The 19,942-nt window shown below is 41.1% G+C and overlaps 1 protein-coding gene across 5 annotated transcripts in view; it reads right to left on the bottom strand.

The window, feature by feature from the left end:
- gramd1a (GRAM domain containing 1A) overlaps positions 1 to 19,942 on the bottom strand; it is a 40,214-nt gene that overhangs the window by 17,771 nt on the left and 2,501 nt on the right. For 2 of the 5 annotated variants that reach the window (XM_034102090.2, XM_071205940.1), the window contains 11 exons: positions 17,733 to 18,799; positions 8,811 to 9,030; positions 8,031 to 8,051; positions 7,754 to 7,838; positions 7,502 to 7,605; positions 6,228 to 6,323; positions 5,787 to 5,867; positions 5,081 to 5,199; positions 4,208 to 4,514; positions 2,443 to 2,596; positions 829 to 975 (listed from right to left, as the gene is read on the bottom strand). In XM_034102090.2, coding sequence (XP_033957981.2) covers positions 829 to 975; positions 2,443 to 2,596; positions 4,208 to 4,514; positions 5,081 to 5,199; positions 5,787 to 5,867; positions 6,228 to 6,323; positions 7,502 to 7,605; positions 7,754 to 7,838; positions 8,031 to 8,051; positions 8,811 to 9,030; positions 17,733 to 18,193 — 1,795 coding nt within the window. In that variant the 5' untranslated portion in view covers positions 18,194 to 18,799. Of the gene's footprint in view, positions 1 to 828; positions 976 to 2,442; positions 2,597 to 4,207; positions 4,515 to 5,080; positions 5,200 to 5,786; positions 5,868 to 6,227; positions 6,324 to 7,501; positions 7,606 to 7,753; positions 7,839 to 8,030; positions 8,052 to 8,810; positions 9,031 to 12,272; positions 13,961 to 15,855; positions 16,015 to 17,732; positions 18,800 to 19,942 lie in introns of those variants that run through there. The other 3 variants (XM_071205942.1, XM_071205943.1, XM_071205941.1) reach the window with 3 other exon arrangements.

Raw genomic sequence — 19,942 nt, 5'->3', positions numbered from 1 at the left:
GGCGTGTCGCCTTCTGTCCTGCCAGTGTTGGCAGGACATGAATTAAAATGTCGAACTCGGACTTCATTTTAAGGACATTTCGGCCATGGGTGTAGAGCTATTGTTTAAGCACCGGATTGGCAAAACAGGAGAGTGTGAACCAGTCTGCCTTGATCTATGAATTAATGTCCGTGACACTCACAGTATCTGCTGCCCACAGCTGTTTTATAGAAGGAAAACCTCCTTCACTTCATGAAATCTCTGCAGCGCCAGGAGGCAGCGGGAGGGTTAACTCCGCCTCTGAGAAGACGAGCGAGCCGCGCAGTGCCTTTCATGCACCGCCTTCACTGTGTATACCTTCAGAAATAATCATTAGTAAGGCTAAAGACTAAAAAGCGACCGCAGGCTGATGTGTTTTAACCACACACAACTATATACACACGCGATTTAAACGCAGACTTTTGTTCCTCCATGTTTCGTTGTTATTGTTCCACTGAGCGGACCCGCGATTTTTTTTCAAACGCTTTTTTGGTCCATCTGCGGCGGTAATTTCAGAAAAGTTCTTATAGTATAAAGCACCTCCCTATCCAGAACATACGAATTAAACGTATTATATAATTAAAAAGGAACAGTGGTATCTGCATTTGCATTATCAGTCACTGTACAATTCATCACAGCAATACTATATTGCCATCTGAAGCATTGCCATGGATCTTGAACTATTATAAATTGATACAGTATCATAAAACATAATCGTGATAATCAAAGATATCGATAATTTCTCACACCCCAAGCAGTCACAAAGTTTTGACCATCATACGTGTGTGTGTAGTTGTGTGTTTGACCTACCAGTAAAGTGTCGCTGGGAGAAAAGGTGCCGGATGAAGTGTGTGTCTGCAGAGAAGAGCAGGTCGTGCAGCTTGTCCACACTCATGCGGACCGGGGCGTTGATGTGCAATCGCCCGCACAGATCAGCGCAGAACGACTCCACCTCACCTGGAGATCAAGAATGAAAACACAGATTATTTACTCTTCTTTCAATCTTATTTTGACTCAATATTTGTCAATGTGTGTAAATATGTATTAGTTATTTAGAGTTATAAAACGGATAAGTCAAATCAAGCAATCTGATTGGTTCTTAGCCGTGATATAATGAGCGTATATCACGGGTAGAATTGTAGTTACTTTTCATAAGTCAGTATCCCTCCGCGTCTGAGAAAAAGCTACAACCGTTACATTACGTCCGTTACGAAACTAACTAACTAACAAAGCTTAAGATGGAAACATTTAAGGTTAACTTCGACCTCCGGGGGGGTCTTACTATGGAGGAGTGGATTGAGCAGTGCCTATCTCTAGAAAAAAAAGCACCTAAACGACGACATGCAGAGCTACGTGAAGAGCAGGTAGACCAACTGTCTGGAGAAAGAGGAGCAATATTCTCGCCACGCCAAGCAACAGCTCAACCTATACAAGTAACCTCGTAAGCCATTCTACTGATGCTGGACAGTTTTTCAGTGGGTGCACAATAAACGGCAACATACAAATGAATGTAAATAAATGGCCAAATAATGGATCAACACTGTCTGTCTAATATGTTCGCTAGCTGTTGCATAGCAACCACCTCGCACTATGTTTTGTGCCGAAGGCAACGGAGGGACTATTTTATTTTGAACATCAATATTTACTAATAAAAACTATTTAAATTAGAGTGTGTATATTTCTTTCATATTGCCACACTTAGTAACCGTTTTATAAAAGCAATAGCTCACTTCATGCTGTGATATATGGCCAGATTGTCACTATATGTCTTGTTATTCCTGAATGTGTAGGTTTTTTTGAGTAGTTTACACATTAACATATTCCACAAATAAATATGCTTTGATATTAAACTATTTTATTAACTTGGAGGCAGGTTTAAACCAGTCATCCGACAATCTGCCATAACAGCATGCATCAACTCCCAAAGGAATAATTTGATCTGGACAGATTAAACCGCGGAGCAGTAAATATCTCTGAGTTAATTTTTGAATAATCTTCCCTGTGAGTTGTTGTAGAAGGAAGAAGAGATGGAAACGATGAGGCAGAAAGAAGCGTATTAGGGGTCAGGAGGACGGGACAATAAGAGAACTACTGAATAAATCATCGTTAGCACCTTTAAAAAGACAAGGTTAGCTTACAGTCAGATTGAGCGAACAACCTTAGGAGAGCACAGTACATTAAATAAAGAGGACACAACAAGTATTAAGGATAGCATACAGTCCTATGAGAACAAATATGTTTAAAGACACAATAAATGCTGAATCAGCTGCAAGTTGTGTTGAGAATGTCCCTGATTTTTTGTTGAATCAATTAACGAAGTACATCATTGAAAATAAATGTAACAATGTTCATTATAATCTAATCTTCGTATACACTTTTCATCACAACTGTTCTTAATGGTTATTTCATTGAAAGCACACTCACTCTCTTCTTGCGTGTCAGAGGAGTTGCTGGGGTCTGTGGGCAGTTCTTCATCGATGGTGATGTCCAATGAGGAGAGGTTTCCCAGACTGGAGGTTGGCGGGGGCAGCATGTGATTGGTTGACTCTGACCAGCTGTCTCCACCCTCTTCCAGACTCTGATGCAGTGAGGGGGAAAAAAAGGCACACCAGAGGACAGTCAGCAAGAGGTTTGTAGGGAAATCAGCCCATTGTCATATGACTCTAGAGGAAAGAGGCCTCTGCTGAGCTGACCTCGTGTTGACTGAGCAGACATACCACTGCAGCCGAGTAATTCATCTCAACCCGACACACAGTCAACACAGCACTGCATTTATTCTCTTCAGCTTGACTCGGGCTTGATCAAGATTAGATTATTATCAATATTAAGACGGCAGTGGAGGAGACAACCACAGAAACTGTTTTGGGGGGAATGAATTGGACATAGAAGCAACCAGACCAACAACTCAGTATTCACCAACCTTACTTAAACACGTCATCAATTCCTCGTTTTATATTTTGATCTATTCGCATATCATTCCATTTTATTCAGCGTCATGTGATTTTCATCTGTTTTCATGTTGATCTAATAATGCATTATATAAGCATAGTCACGTTAAAAGGTATTTTACAAATAAGTCTGCAGTACTCGACATGATTGCTTTTTTAAACCAAGCATTTCTTTTGTTTATGTGCAGAGAGGGCCAAATGTGTACAAAGGCCAAATCTTTGAGCATGGTCATGTGGTCCAAGAGCCAGTGAAGAGTTAATGAAGGAGAACCATGACAGCAGGTTGAAGCAGAACATTCATTTTTTAGTGTTAGTACTAAGGACTAATAATGCAAGCTTGTACTGGATATGCATGTGTACAAAAGTGATTTGTTAATCAAATACAACATGGATCACAGATCTGGCATGATATCATTATTCACACGCTGGCATTAAATACACACCAGATCCACCACATCCATCCGTTTCGTGTGAACAGTGATGACACAGCATGACAATGTGTTACAGGTTTAGATTTATGTCTTCTCTAAAAAATGACCCGAAAAGCAACAATATTACTTGAAGTCAAAGGTTGAAAACTGATAGCTGCCACATGAACTGTCTTGAGTCACATCAGTCCCATCAACCTTGACGTGAATAGTTGCATAAGCGCTGTGCTGCACTTTACGGGACTGTTGTGATAATGTGTCCTCAGTCTCTACGTGGTCAGCTGGTTCTAACTACAGTATGTAGTGAATACAGCTGTCAACAAATACGACGACGATGTATTGAAGCCATGAATCTTCTTTATTCAGTCATCCCTGACACGAAGCTAATGCTAGCATGCAAACATCAGGCTGGTGTTTTGAAACCAAAACATTGCTAAATCTGTTGATTTAGTGCAGGGAGTGTTCGGCTCTGTCTGTGAGATATCTGGTTATTAAAGTGGAAGTCTCAACTCTAGTGGACGTATTTGTACCAACAGTCCACAGTCCTTTTTTCTTCTTCTTACTTTTAGTTTTTCTTTATGCAAAAACAATGACAGCCTTGGATATGGTGCATGTCTTTTTCTCAAGGATCCTGTAGATAAAGTTATTCAAATAAGACATTTCATGAGATCAGACTGCATAACACTGAATTGGAGACTAGTTTTTGTTGAACGCCATTAAGTGTGTGTGTGTGTGTGTGTGTGTGTGTGTGTGTGTGTGTGTGTGTGTGTGTGTGTGTGTGTGTGTGTGTGGAGTTTCAAGAAGAACACTCACAAAGGAGGCAGCAGCAGAGACGGGTGCGGAGGCCGAGGCGTTTGTGGGAGTGGTGGACAGCAGCGAGCTTTGGGAGCTGGGCGGGCTCTGATCGAGGGGGTCCGAGCTGAGCCTGCGTCCAGAGGAAGAAGGCACCTCTATGGGCAGACAGGAGGCGGAGGGGGAGGGAGACAAGCCCCCGAGGTTTGTAGCTGCGAGAGGGCTGGCTGGACCGCAGGGCAGGGGAAGGGGAGAGCTGACCGTCGAGGTAAGCGACACTGAGCTCAGGTCGAGTAGATCTGTAACCGACACTGACTCATCTCCTGGCCTAGGGAACGAAGAGAGGAAGTGAGAGTGTGTGAGACAGAGACACATAAGAGACACTCTGAGAGAGAAAGAGCCATTGTTTTGTTAAAGTGCTTAAGGGGAATGAAATCTTCAACAACAAACATCAATTAATAGAGTTTTTGTGCCGGCGATATAAATAGCTCTATTTCATAACACTGAAAAATATTGTACTTTTTAAAGATTGTTCTTTTTGGCGACTCTCCCTTTTGTAATATTAGATAGAATAAGCTAAGGTATTGATGTTCATCCATACATTCATTTAAATAGAAGTTATATAAATTCCCAATGCTAGATAACAAAGAGACAGCACAGTTAACGATGCATAGTAGTTGTCTTGAATTAGAAAATGAATAGTATTTATTATAATAAACAAACACAAAAAGCAGATTCATTCCCTAGCCAACTCAAGCATTACTTAAAGACTTAAATGACCAGGCACACAATATCCCATCTCAACAGTATTACTTTTCCGGTTAGTTAAGTGTGTTAACATGCACACAACCATCAACGCCCTAAATGACATTGTTGCACCACACACACACTCACAGTAGGCCGTTCATGTGCTCGGCGGTGGGGGAGACATAGTCGTCGTCTTCACTCGTGAGGCCTAGCTCAGTGCCGTAACACTGGTGTACGATGTGCCACAGCTCTTTGGGAGATAGAGACTGCAAGACAAACACAATATTCTTATTCAGTAGATTATAAGGCCAATTAATAAAACAAATGGATTATTAATGGTCAGGACACAGCCACTTTCATTTCAACGTAATACAGTGAGTGCATTCATAAGGGTCAGGCTTTACATAAGATGTATCTTTCATAACCAAGGACATTTTATCATCATATGTTGGGCTTTTTTGTTGCAAGGCTGTAAGATCAGCTGCTTTTGATTGTCTTATTATTATATATACATAATATCAGCAAAACAGGAAGTGGCACTTGATGATTTCTCTTAACAGAGTCATCCTGTTTAAAAGCATTTTGCAGATGAAACATTCGGTCGATGTATTCCTTCTGGCAACTGTCATGTGCTTCATTACTATGCTGCTGGGTTTCTTCACTGGTGCTGTCCAAAAACATGTCTATATTTAAACGCAGCAAATAACAGTGATTTAAAATGTTCTCCCAAGCCTGTGTTTGTGGCCATCTCCTGCTTATTCACACTCGGTTCTATTCTAAGATGTTAACTACTAGCCGTGCCACAACAGGCAGCGGGATAAAGCAGGCAGGAGGGTGGGAGAGGAGATTATACCTTGTCCAGTAGTGCGTTCTGCCACAGACGGAAAATCATCATGAAGCTGCGATCCCTTGCTCCGAAAGATGTGAAGAAGTGCTGAGAAAGGGAATATCAGGGGGACAGGAAGAGGAGTCGGAGGAAGGAAGTCAGAGGACAAATGTGATTTGACTGATGGTTTCCCTCTGTTGGGATGTTTGCTTTGAGACAGTCAGTGGAGATACGGTTGAGTCAGCTCATTTGATACTGTTCGACTTGCAATAAAAAGGATCAGTTAGGGTTAACTGTATCAACAGTCAACACTTGTTCATGCTTTTGGAGCAGCAGTTAACTTGACAGATAGAGAATGTGTTACAAAATGACATATTTGCTTTTGGTATTACACATTAAATTAAAAGTCCTAATTTCTTTAAAGATGGGCCAAACTATGGCTCAAGCTTAAGTGTAATCGAGTCTGACCTTCTCATTGTCAGTGCTGATCTGGATGGCGTTTGGGATGAGCTTGGCAGTCTTCTCCTTTGTCATAGAGGTCACGTCTTTCAGCAGGATAGTGATCTGTACGGAGGAGAGAGATTTAGGCTGCGGCCACACGAGGACGAAAACGGTCGTTTGCGTTACTGTTTAGTGCCACACGAGGACGACCGAATACGGCACTAAACGACTGCGCAAACGATAACAGGTCCCAAGGTGGATAGAACGGCATACGCAACGCTCTGGGGGGTCCAACGGCTCCGTGTGTACGCCCTATACGATCATTTTCTGATAATGATGAGGCAATAGCCCCGCCTCTCCCCACATCTGCTGCTCACCCCCACGTCAAAGTAAACTGCACCCTGAATTCAGATTATTTATCTTTCTCTCGATATGGACCTAAACGTGAGTGAAGTGTAATCTGACAGGACGGAGACACGCAGCTCTGCTCACCTGCAGCTCCTCCCGCTGCAGCAAAACACACACTTCAAGGCAGATCATCACCCTTAGCTATTTTAATTACCTCTCAAACTCCCTAAACTAGTTATAAATATGTTTATTTTTACTGTCGGCCGGGTCACTCATTACTGGATCAGCTGCTGCATGAGACAGACACTGGCGCTGTCCGAAGAGAGGGAGGAAAAAGAGAGGCTCCGTGTATTTTATCATTATATTATATAGAGTCGTTATTCATTTGTTTTAAAGCTCAATAAATAACAAAGAAGACCTTTGACCGGCACTTTTATAATTTTGTCCGGAAGATTTAAACTTTAATACACGCTGACTGGCGAAAAACTCTGCCCGGTTCCCTCGGCCCCCACCGCGGAGAATAAACAGAAGGGCAACCATGACAACCATGCTTCTTCGCTGCTTTTGTGGAGGAAGTTACAGCGCCACGTATAGGCTCCTGCATATGTACTGCAGCTTCTCCAGCGGTTGGAGCTAAACGGAGCGGTCTCGTGTGGGCAGACACTATCCGGATAACTATTGCGTGTGGACGGAAGCTTTTTTGCGATTGCGTTTAAGTTAATCCTATGCGTTTAGCCGTTTTCGTCCTCGTGTGGCCGCAGCCTTACTGTGTGAATTCTTCATTGTGCGATAATCTTATCTCACTAAGGGCCTGAGCCTATCTGTATTGATCTGCAAACAAGTGCATTAAAAGGACTTCTTATCTGATTGCAGGTGTGACATGGACCAGGTTACAACAGTCATTTGTTTGATTGTGCGCACGCTCATGTGTACACAGTGTGTGCATGACTTACAGTGGTTTCCCAGCGGAAGATGTTACTGTAGAAACAAAGCCAATTCTCCGACAGATAAAGGCGGCCCTGAAGCAGTATGTCCTTCTGCAGAGCGCACGAGTAGTCTAAGGAAAGAAACAGGAAACAGACAGATCAAATGAATAGAAAGAGACAAATCAAGAGGTTGCTTTTTAACTAAAGTGTGGTGACACAGACGTAGCTCGATCTACACACAGAGATGAATATGTATGACCACTCAAGAGTCTCACTCACCCACTATAAGTCGCTCTGTGTCAGGAAGTTTTTTAAAGAGTTTACGAAAATCTTCGTTTCGCTGTTTGTATGTAGGACTGAGAACCTGAGAGGAGGACAGGAAATGAGAACATTGTATTCTACTTGACAAGTACCCGACGCAGCAGTTAGGATAAGCTTTGGATAGACTATCACTCATTGTTAAATATCTAAACCACAATCAGTGTTTGTTAACATCAGCAAAGTAGAGTAGCCTGAAGTGAAAATACCTAACATGGGGCTGTTAATATATACTTACATTGTACCAGCTCTGCATTTTCTGTAAAGAAAAGAACAGTATATTGAGTAATGAACAGAACTTACATTTTACCGTAAGAATATAAATATCACCAAACAATGGATTGTAAACAAGTAAAGAAAATCTACCAGCATGCAGTTGGAAGATAAACCCACTTCTACATATGCATGCCTGTAATCCTGCCAGTCCCTAGGCTGAAGCTGTTTGTGTAACCTTGAGGTTTTGCAGTTTTCAGCACTTCTCCATTTAAAAAAAGGTACATGCCACTGACCAGCTGTGTACAGTACTTAGTATAACAGGCTGTTCTTTTCACAACAAATGTCCTGAAAATAAAGGAGATGTGAAAGCTTACATGAAAACCTTATGCACACAACACCACAGGCCGTGTCTAGGTACATTTACAGAGCGCTAACATGCTAACGTTTCCATTCTGCCAACAAAACCAGTGAACATTGTGCTTATAAAATGCCTCAAATAGAAAGGAAGGAAAATACAAATAACACATTTAAATGTATTTAACATATCAGTGTTGATAAACCAGCGTGTGGAATGCCTTTCCCTCCCACACATTGGCATTTTAGCTGTTGATTTATTATCATAAACTTTCTTTGAAATGCAGCTGAAAGCTCAGATTGAAGATTGTGCCAGAGTGGGGAATTCTCGCTGAACAGTTTGTTATTCCATCCATCCATCTTCTCCCGCTCAGTTTGTTATTAATTAATGTTTTTATTAAGAGGGCGCAATCCTACATATCATATTCTGAGTGATATTCGGAGTTACCTTGGCATTGCGGCTGAAGTGTCGAGAAGCAAGTGGGTAGGCGGATGTGAGGGAGGAGGCAGAAGGTATGGAGGGAAGGGGGCTGTCGGAGCCTCCCCCCCCACCGCCGCTCTTCTCTCCTCCTCCCTCACTCTCACTGGCCCTGCTGCTTCCCCCGAGGACCCTGCGCCGCAGCGAGGGAGAGCTGCCGGGGGTGCTGCGTGGAGAGTTACTGGCCGTACTGGAGACGTAAAAAAAAAAGAGGGAGAAAGATTGAACTCAGGGAAGAACAGAGGAAACATTTCATAAATAAATCTTACCCCGTCATCGCTTCAATGTCATGCTATGAAGAAAGGCTGCAGGTATTTCCTATTTGATCAAAGCAAGCCATCTCAAAGTGCCTACTAAAGACCAAAGAAAAAGCACGTACAGTCAGTGTTACCAGACAGTGAGGGCATTTAAAGCTGTTCGGTAACGGCTCTTAAAAGGGCAAATTGACCATTTTCATCTGGCTACGTATTAGTAGAGTAGTATATGCAAATGAACAATGTTTAAATGTCCTTCATGTTGCCAGTATCCAGAGCTCCACACACATTTGCCAGCAAAAGCGTTTGCCGGCTCTGTTTGAACAGGTCAACAGATTTTCTGTATGCCATCTGTTCAAACAACAGCCCTAGAGTCATTGAAAGCACGCAGAAAGACACATGCGGTTTCAAATGTTGCTGGATAATCAGTGGGAAGGTCTGGGTGATGTTAGATATTGTACATTTGTATCTACTACCCACATTGTAATGATACAAAACCGGCTGAAGAATGACAATGTGTCCCTTTAATTCTGTCCAAACAACTACAAAATACAAGATCTGCAGTTTCCTTTGGAATAAAACACTGCCAAGTCAACCAAGAACTTCATAGCATTTAAGCTGTAATTACAGATCTGATCATTTCAAAACTGAAACGAACCATTAGATAAAAGCTGAAAATACTAGTTTTGATTTTTCAGTAACAATGTGGACATGGGTCAAAGCATTACTCAGTGTACAGAAATGTTATGGATAAAAACTATGACAATCAACTACTCTTAATAATCAAGTCCACCATTTGCTTATTACGGCCATTGAATATAGGTTAGAGGATAATAGTCAAGGCACTAATTTCCTTTCAGGGTCATCCTACTGCTGCCAAAACATTTGCATCTAATGTTCAGTCCAGTGACACGTAAATGGCTATTTATGCAACAACACAGTTTCCATGGTTTTCCTCTGTAAGTAATACCTTAATACCATGAGCAGTGATTTTGAATCAGATGTAACTGCTCAAGTGCTAGCTTTAAACCGGTAAACTCCAACTTGATGAATTCTCTGCATCAAGATAAGAAATCCTTTATTTGTCCCGCAACGGGGAAATGTACATTATAACAGCAGCAGGTAAAGTGAAAAGGGCTAAGTATGCACACGTCTGCTCGCTTATTCAACAGTATGCTGCAGTGGCTCTTTTTAGAGACTACAATTGCTAGTTTCATTTATGAAGCTAAACCAAAACCTTCTTTTGTATTCTTCTCCCTTTCAGCCAGACTGCCACACATCAAACTACCTCGAACAATCTTTTTGTGAACCACTGCTTTGACACAAACGGTCATGTTTTCCCCATATCTATAACAATAAAATCTATTGTTTAAGGAAACTCCTATATTTCAAAACATTTACTAAATATCGTTTACTCTCTTTGTAGTGTGTGGCAGTTGAGTTGGTCTGATTGTGTTGTCCGTATCCAGTGTTATAACTAAAAGCAATTATTGATGATAAACAGGTCAATAAACTGCACTTAGTACAATGTTTTAAGAGCTGTATAATGTGCATGTAAGAAAGAAAAGTGGCCTTTTAAAGAGCATTGAATGGTAACATACTATTTCAACTTACAAATGTAGGAAAATGTGTTTTTCATTTAAGACCTTTAGCATATTTGGAATAAGGATGTGAATTATAATAAACACTTAAAATAAGACTTAAGTTACACGCGGAGTAACATTAGCTAGCTACCCTGCAGCGTAATTAAAACTAGCTGCACCTTTAATAACAATAATGCATCAATATTTATAATCAAAACACATGATATTATATTTTGGTGCTAATACTTTTATAAATGTACTTTTATTTGTAACAGAGTATTCCTACAATCTGATAGTTCTAATACAGGATCTGAGTACTTCCTCCACCTCTGACAATACATTATTTATTGCAGCATTGGTAATTCGATCAGCATAACGGCAAGCAGCATTAGGCTTTCTTGAGGTAAACGCACATGAGAGTAATGGGTTCTTTAATGCTGTGCGTGCAAGTGATGTGACTCTGTGTCAGCATGTGTTTACGCACCAGGGCTAAATCCGTGAGCAGCACAAACGTAAAAGGGCTAACAGGCAGCACTTTCAGAAGAGTCCACAAACCTCTAGTTAGCCTTTAGAGTAGTAATATTGACCTCTCCTCTGTACATTTGTCAAGCAAAGCGATAGTGCACATAAGCTAATAGAAAGCTAGTAGAGGTGCAAAAAGTACTCAGATATTGTACTTAAATAAAAGAAGTACCAGAGTGTAGGAATAATCTGTTACAAGTACAAGTCCTGCAATCAAAATGTGTCTCAAGTAAAAGTACCAAAGTATTAGCATCAAAATATACTTAAATCGCCGAAAGCAAAAAGGTACTCCTTGGGCAGATTGGCCCATTTCAGAATAATGTATATCGTATGTTTTGATTATAAATATGTATGTACTAGTGTTATCAAAGCTGGTAAAGGTGCAGCTAGATTTAATGACTTTGTTTACTGCAGGGTAGCTTGTGAATGTACAGGTGTAACTAAAGTCCTATTTAAGTGTTGAATATATTTCACAACATTAATCCAAATCTGCAAAGTAACTCAATACATGTAGAAGAGGTAAAGTACACAATATACGTCTGAATTGAAGTGGAGTAGAAAGTAGCATACAATTGAAATACTCAAGTAAAGTACATGTCCCTCAAAAGTGTACTGAAGTAAATCTACTTAGTTACTTTACATCAATGAAAGCTAGCATACCGGTTCTACTACCCAAAACAATTCCAGTCCAGTAAACTCAACACTATAACTGGACAAACACCGAGAAAGAGTCAAACATGAATGAATGCTAACACTCGTTTCCATTAAGAAGCACTAGCAGGGGTGCCATGGTCAGGGAAACAGGTTGGAGGTAGTTGAGTGCACCGACAGCAATAACATAAACACACCGCTAGCAACAAGTTTACACAGCTAATATCAGACAAGAGCTGCACACCTGTGCTTTTACATAAACCATGCCTGTCCCACCCATGTTATCAGTGGGATTTGCAGAGCTGTGACTCATTTGACCACACCGACATCGGACCATGATGGGCGGTGTATGAGGAGCACATACAGATCAATGGATAGCATAATATGCTAATCACCGCTCAAGCGCTGTTTATGTCACTTACTCGAACATGTCATGAGGCATTTGCGATGAAGCCAATATCCACAAAACACACACACACGCACGTTGTCGCTCACTATTGTTTCGATTCGGTGTTCCGTGTGTGTGTGTGTTTGCAGCTAAAGCAAGCCAGACGCTACAGAGCTGTATGTCCGCTCTTCTGCCTTGTTTCCTTCGCTTCGCCTCCGGGTAGAAATGCACCCATCTTCCACCGTCCCGCGGTCGGATGGTTTAGTTTTTCATAGCGGATTTCGCCCCTGCATCCCGCAGCAAGGTACCGGGCGGACCGCTGCTCCCTATGCCGTCAGGAGGACCCAGTAACGGGCTGCAGTCTCTGCGTCCATCCGTAATCCCCTTTGCAACCAGGGAGAGGGGTGGAGGGAGGGAGGGAGGGAGGAAGGGAGGGGGAGGCGCCTCCATGTGTTCAGTGAGGCCTTGCTTCGTTTTTACATCGAAGTGGTGCTGGATTGGGGGGCACCGATTAGGATGATTAGGCAGTCAAAACTGGGGATTTTACCTGAATTTACAGGGACCAGTTAGTGCAAAAGTGTTATATTTGAATGTAATGTTGAAGCATATGAAATCCTGAAATGTTCAAGATAAATAGGATAGGCCTACTTAGATTTATTGAATAAAACAAGCTTCAGCAAATAATTTCCCCCGTTCATTTTGAGGCATCTGTAGCATTTCCATTACGGGTTCTGTGTGTTTTAAGTGGCTTGGATTGATCATCATGACAGAACGATCTAAATACTATTATGATGATTAATGGATTATAAAATGTTTAACCAACCGTTCAAAACACTTAATGGTTCTGACTACTCATTGGTCCTCAATGATAGAGAACGTGTTGTCTTTGTGGAATTTGGACTGCTGGTCGGTCAAAATAAGCAATTTGAAGTCATCTCCTTGGTCACTGGGACTCTGTCCTGGGACTGTGTGACTTATTTCAGACATTTTATAGACCAAACATTTAATCAATAAAATACTCAACAGATTCCTATACATCAAAGTTGTACAACCCTTATTCAATCTACACGTTCCAAACAAACATAGTAAGAAAATATCAAATGGATGTCATTAGGTTGTTAACTATTTGGGATTATTACCTTTCAATATCAGATGGAGGCCCAGGAAAAACACAGGCTAAAACATGACTAGCATTGTAAATGAAGAGACCATGGCTGCCTGTGGTGAATCCACCTGGCCAAAGCCCAGAGCCAACTCAATCCCTTAACCCCCAATCTCTGTCCATCCCTCTGGATTACAGTCCACATCATAATCCACGATGGGCTGAGCCAGGCCGACATCTCCACCATTCAGACTCTCCCTCTGTGTAATCTGTTTTGCTGAGGTCACCAACTGCCCATAATGATGGCAGAGTTCCATGGGCTTGGTGGACATAGAGGAAGGAGCAAGAAAAGAAAGTGGGTATAAACGATGTGAAGGTGCTGCTGTTTAGACATTTCCTTTGTTCTAGTGAAAACCTATTATTTCAGGTGGACTTCTCTGACGGCACAGATCGATGTCTTCGGGCTTATTGGGAGATTGTAGCTTCTCATGGGAGAAAAACTCAAAGACCCTCGGGTAAACACGCTCCGTAACGTTCAACAAAACGATAAATATGACTCCAAATGGTCATTACTAGAAACAGGATTAACAAATTAAATACCAAGGAGCTGGGTGTCCGATACTCACCGGCAAGAGTGAAGGAATCGAGAATATTGTCTGGAATCAGGATACGGTCAAAAGTGGATGAATAATCTACAACACACACTGTTGTCTGTGTGAACAAGAAAAAGCCCCAAAGCAGCATTGAAAAAGAGAGGTCAACATTACAATCGATCACAATCAGCTAGCAGGTCACTGTGTTGTTGATCTGGCAGTACTTTGCAATTGTGTCCTTTGAGTTAGACTTTGCTTCTGTTTTGTACATCCAGACAGCAACAGCCATGTCAAGTTTTGCAATATAAACCTCCGCTTTACACTTGACCTTTGAGCTGATTGTTCACCCTGTATGTATATTGTGTCTAGGAATACAATACATTTAGTTGGCAATACATTATCAGTCATAAATAGGACATTTGTATTGGTAAATCTTATTCCGAGAACATTTAAGTCAATACATTTCTGCCGAATGATGGGACATATATATCATTACATGTTTTTCTTAAAACAAGATCGAAAATAACCAATAAATTATTATCTAATAATTCAAAGCAAAATCGCTGTCATTAACTTAACAACTGTAGCATCACTCTCTGATGCAACAGGTGTACTTTCAAAGTTGTTACCGTTGATAAACCCAGAAGAAGAAGCTTTCCTACCCCGAGGTCTGCACTAATAATTCAGGAGATCAATTGTTATGTATAATCAGTATTGGCCATGAGCAGCAAGTAATTATCAGTTAAATTAGCTGAAAGACTTCATATCATGCACCCCTCGTTGTGTCATCATCAGTATGACCGAGTCGTTCGAAAACAAGGCATATCCTACACTCTTCATACTCTACTGGACTTCAGACTGTTAACTGACTAGAGGCTTATCAGTGTACATATTTGTAAAGCTTAACATGTGATAAGTTATTATTATGACAATGTCACAACATGGCGAGACAGAGGTCTTTGCGTAAGGTGCAAGTATACCCTTTCAGCTGTACCTTCAAAATGAATTTGTGCTAGTTGTGCAAACCAAGTGGAAGCCGCATTACCTTTGCACATCTTGTGACTGAGGCATTCAAAGGGAAATCAAAGCAACAAATGTGTCATTAATACACTTTTTCAACACCAACATTTAAAGGATGGGAACAAATAGTTAGGGCTGCTCAATTAATCGTATTTTAATCGTATTTTAATCGCGATTACGATTATGGCTTGCAACGATTACGAAAACAACGTAATCGAAATAAAACGATTCTTTTTTATTATTATTATTACTTTTTTTTTTTTGATTTTTCAGTTGAATCATACTTACAGTTCAGGGTAATCAACTGTTAAAAACATACTGTTCACATTTTTTTTCTCCAATAAATGGATGTTGAATGTCAAAGTCAATGAATAATCGCATTTAATAAATCGCAATTACAATTATTGACCCAAATAATCGAGATTATGATTTTTGAAATAATCGAGCAGCCCTACAAATAGTGCAGTCACCAAATAAGCAGCAATAAAAACTGAATCCATCAGACGCAGTTATCCTTCATTGACCAGTGTTCTGTATAAAAAACAATTTAGTATATAGCTTAAGACATTTAGCACTCGAAAAAACAGAAACATATTGACCTGAAAATGTCATCCTTGTACTGCAAGTAGACACACAAGCAGATACTTTGATTGATTTAAATGTGAAGTCACAAATAAAATGCCTCAACTATCTAAAGTCAAAACTGAGAGGCACAGAAGACACAACTAAAAACACAGGACATGCGTTTCATTGGTTAAGGCGCCACAGACACACAAGCCTAGCAACTTAAATCTAACTCTGGATCAAGACCCAGAGTAAGACACTTACTGGCTTTAAAAAGGAGGAGTCAGCAATTCTAATGAAATAGACTTTTTGATCAAAATCAGCAAATATCTCCTCACTGTCTGCAGGCTGTCTGTGTGCTGTCTGTGTGCTGGTGTCCATAAACAGCCCTGGCTCTGTACATGAGAAACAAACAAAGTGGCTAGGCCCACTGCCACACTAAACTATTCCAGCCAATCAGAAACAGGGGGCGTTGGTGCACAGGACAGAGAAAAGGCCATGGATTGATAACAATGACAGTGGGAGTGAGATGGACGGTAAATCTGGAGATGGGTATTTGTTTTTGGTGTCGAGTTTAAATATCAGCAATCTTCCTCCAGGATCGCTGACTTCCTCTTTAAAAAGGTAGGAGTCCATATGACTAAAATTCTTATAAATAACAACACACTGAAATTATGAAATTCAAGAGTGAATAATATTCTCCGACCACTTTTAAAGAAAGAAAGAAGAAGAACAAGTCAATAATGAGAAGATTATCTCCAATGCATCTCAATTGTCAGCAACCCACAGCTGATTTGATCAGCAGCAACTTTCCACTGTTAAATACGAAAAAGAAACGTGCCATGACGGTGCAGGGTCAGTTTAGCAATTTGTCATTCAAGTCTGGTTCACGTTTTTGGAAAATAATTTGTCTTGACACCAAAAATCTGAACTTCAAAAAGAAATCCTCTAAATCTTTCAGCCCTAATTTTGAAATGTAAAACGAGGAATCTCTAACCAAAGATACATTTGAGTGTTCCCTAATCAAGGGAATGATTTGGGTTTAAACAATGTTAGGTAAATCCTAACATGCCTTTTTCTGAATACGTTCCAGCATGTCTTGGGATATGTGTGTAAACGATAACTAAGAAAAGCCATAGAAGAAAATGCACACCCTATTCACTCTTAGCTATAAACATACCTTTTTCCCTATAAAAAAAGGCCACTGTCAACCAACATTGGAATGGTTATTATAAAACATGTGGATATAAACTTTCATTAGTATCCAGCAGCTGCAAGACAAGATAACTGGGTCAATAAAATGATGTATAAATGAAGAGGACAAGGGCACAGCTGTTCATATGGAGCACTAGAGAAAATCACCCTCTTCTTGCCCTCTGCAGTGGTGCCCAGAACCTCCTCTGATTGGACTCACATGACATCATCAGACTGAGAGCCCACTCCCATTGGCTGAGAGTGATGTCATGCTTCAGCCGAAGGATTCATGGCGCATGAACACCGCCTCTAGCTCCTTGTGACTAACCCAGCACTGTGGTCTCACTTTCTTTGTTTACAGTTTACATAACCTTGCTGTTTTGCTTATTTAAAAAGGACAGTCTTTCTTTAAACCTTATACTATTATTTGAAAATACAAATCCATTGCAGGGAATATGATGTGTGTGTTTTCCTAAAAAAAAAAAGGGTAGCAACAAGGGCATTTCTTGTTCATCTCTGAGGTCACAGCTTATCATGAATCAACTTGTAACAGTTGTATCTGTCCTCACTAGTTTTAGCCATTAGATAATTAACTCCAGCCTGTTCCAAAAGAGTTGACCTTGTGTAGCATTTGAAAACTAAGCATAAATCTGTCAAATGTAGGGCGTTTTTATTCCCCACCAACGCGCACAAATGAGAGGCTACTCACTCCAATCAGTCATTGCAGCCAAATCTGGCCTCATATGACCTGAATGCAAATTAGCTGAGGTTTCACAGCGCGACAAGCATAGAATAGCCATGAGACAGTCAAGCATAGTGCTGACAGTGTAGTGAGTGAACCTTATGTGGTGACAATCAAAGAGAAGCACCGACTGAATGAATGAAGGGAAAAACATTTGAGTTTGTGCCTCACGAGGGAGTAAGCGAATGCTGCAGACAACTTCCTAATCTGTATTTCTTTTTTCATTACAATATCCTGTAATCAATGGCTGGTTATTTGAGATGAATCCAGCACACTAACCTGCAGCCCTCCCAGTCAGAGTCTCTATTGAGCAGGCTTCTGAACGACCAACGGGAGCGCCGGCTGGGAGAGGGACTACGAGACCAGGAGCGGGACGGTGGCAGGAGGAGGTCCTGTGAAGGGATCTCCTGACCTTGCACTTCCTCCTCCATCTGAGTGGCCACAGATGAGCTGGGCGAGGGGCTCCTATGTGGAATGGTGCCCCTCTCCACAGGCTCCTTTATCACAGTTTGCTTTTTCCCCCATTGTCGCTTAGGAGTGCAGCATTGCTCTTCTTCATTTCGCTTCTTGGTCCGGGTCCTGCTGCGGTGGGATCGACCGTAGCGGCTCGAACGCGACTGTCTGGGGCTGGGCGAGCGAGACCAGGACTCTGTGTCGGAGGATGGTGGCAGGACAGTCAGTGTTGGGACAGGAATGGGATGAGCCAGAGTCATGCCTTCTTGTCCCGCAGGTGTGGACATAGTCGACTTATTTGTCTCTCTCGATCAAGAGAAGGGCACCAACAAGGGCTTGTTGCATTTGTATAGTTGAGACTGACCCACAACGGGCCAAGATGGTCTAGTCATGCTTGCATTTGATATATTTTTAGAAACAGGATGGGTTGAAACATCAGACAATCATTCAGGGCAAATTGACTCAGCCATATTACATACACATTAATCATGAGTTAAGATTGTTTTATATTTTCCGTATTTCTGTTGAACTTTAGAAAGCGGCTTCATGTAAAAGAAAAGGTTCAGCTGTAGGGGTTTCTTCACAGTGAAAAATAGATGCAACAGGAAGCTGGGAGGAAGTCTGTCAAATAGTTTAACAGGCGTTTGTGTTCTTTAGGCACTCCATTTCAGGTTGTCCAATGTATGTGTTTGTAGGGAGTGAATAAATGCTTTATTATCCCTTCTCCCTTTTCTGCATTTCTTGAACTGTCCGGCGTCACTTTCTTTCTTCAGAAATCGGTTGCTCTTCTCTCTTGTTTGGTAGACTTCAAGCTCGCCTTTTTCATAATCAGACTCATCTTAGCAAGAGTTGAAGTCTCAGACCAAGACAGATATGTGTCTGGAAGTAGCTACCTGAGGAGTGACAAGAGCAGAAACTTTGCATTCAAAAGGCTGGCCTACATCTGACTGCCACTTTTCTAAAAATAAAATCATAAAATCATGTATGTTTACACTAAAACAAATGACTGCGAGACTAAAGCTATTTCTGTCTGGTCTTTGATACTGTGTGCTTTGCCAGTTCTGGGAATATGAGGTATCATATGATGATGATGATGATGATGATGATGATGATGATGATGATGATGATGATGATGATGATGATGATGATGATGATGATGATGATGATGATGTATTGGAAATGTTATACTTTCCCGTCAGAGGGACGATCGATAGGATTTATTTAAAGTGGGCTAGTTTATGTTACTTTTGTTCTTTTGCCTACGACCGGAGAATATAAAGTTACTTTAGCTGAATATTTGAACAGTTTCTCCCTTCAAGCAACTCAGAAATAGCAATAACTGGGAGAGCATGGGACTGACTGACACTGTCACTCTGGATTTATCATAAATGGAGAATAACAGATATCAAGAGAGATTTTAACCACCATGTGTTGCAAAGGAAAGCCTATTTGCCCATGGACGGATCTGTATCAACACACAGGTTCTCCATCTAAAATCCCTAGACAAAGAATGCCACAAAGCCAACGTCAGACACTGTAGCAATGTACTAAAACAGCACCTTTAAAACAAACACATAGTTCATACCACCGATAACAAAGTCTAATTGCAACTATGGGCTATCAGTATCAAGGTCATAACAACATTAACACATACTGCAGATGTGTCCTCCAACAGGGACGGATTGGGTCACTCCATTGTCTGCCTTCAAAGCATTCACTTTCAAAGACCCAAGCACGTCTGACAGTATTTGCTGTGATCTGTTTGAACAAGACCAATCTTGGCACATACTTGTTTGTCCAGAGTAATCCACCATAATCCCCGTATAGCCTTCACTCCCTGGTCCACACAGCCAGATTTTTTTTTACATGAAACATAGGCCACGTCAAGCTTATCACACACAATCACACACGGAAAAACTGCGATTTTAGATGTGACAAAAACAGACAAATAGTTCCTGCAAAGTGACCATCGACTCACTGAGTGAGACACAAGTTCCGAGGAACAGCTGCTCCTGCAAATTCAAACCAGTACTCAA

The sequence above is a fragment of the Pseudochaenichthys georgianus genome, chromosome 16 (genome assembly GCF_902827115.2).
Source record: "Pseudochaenichthys georgianus chromosome 16, fPseGeo1.2, whole genome shotgun sequence".
NCBI classification, from domain to species: Eukaryota; Metazoa; Chordata; class Actinopteri; order Perciformes; family Channichthyidae; genus Pseudochaenichthys; species Pseudochaenichthys georgianus.
Note: the sequence above shows the minus strand (reverse complement) of the source record. Positions and strands in the feature narration are given on the sequence as shown.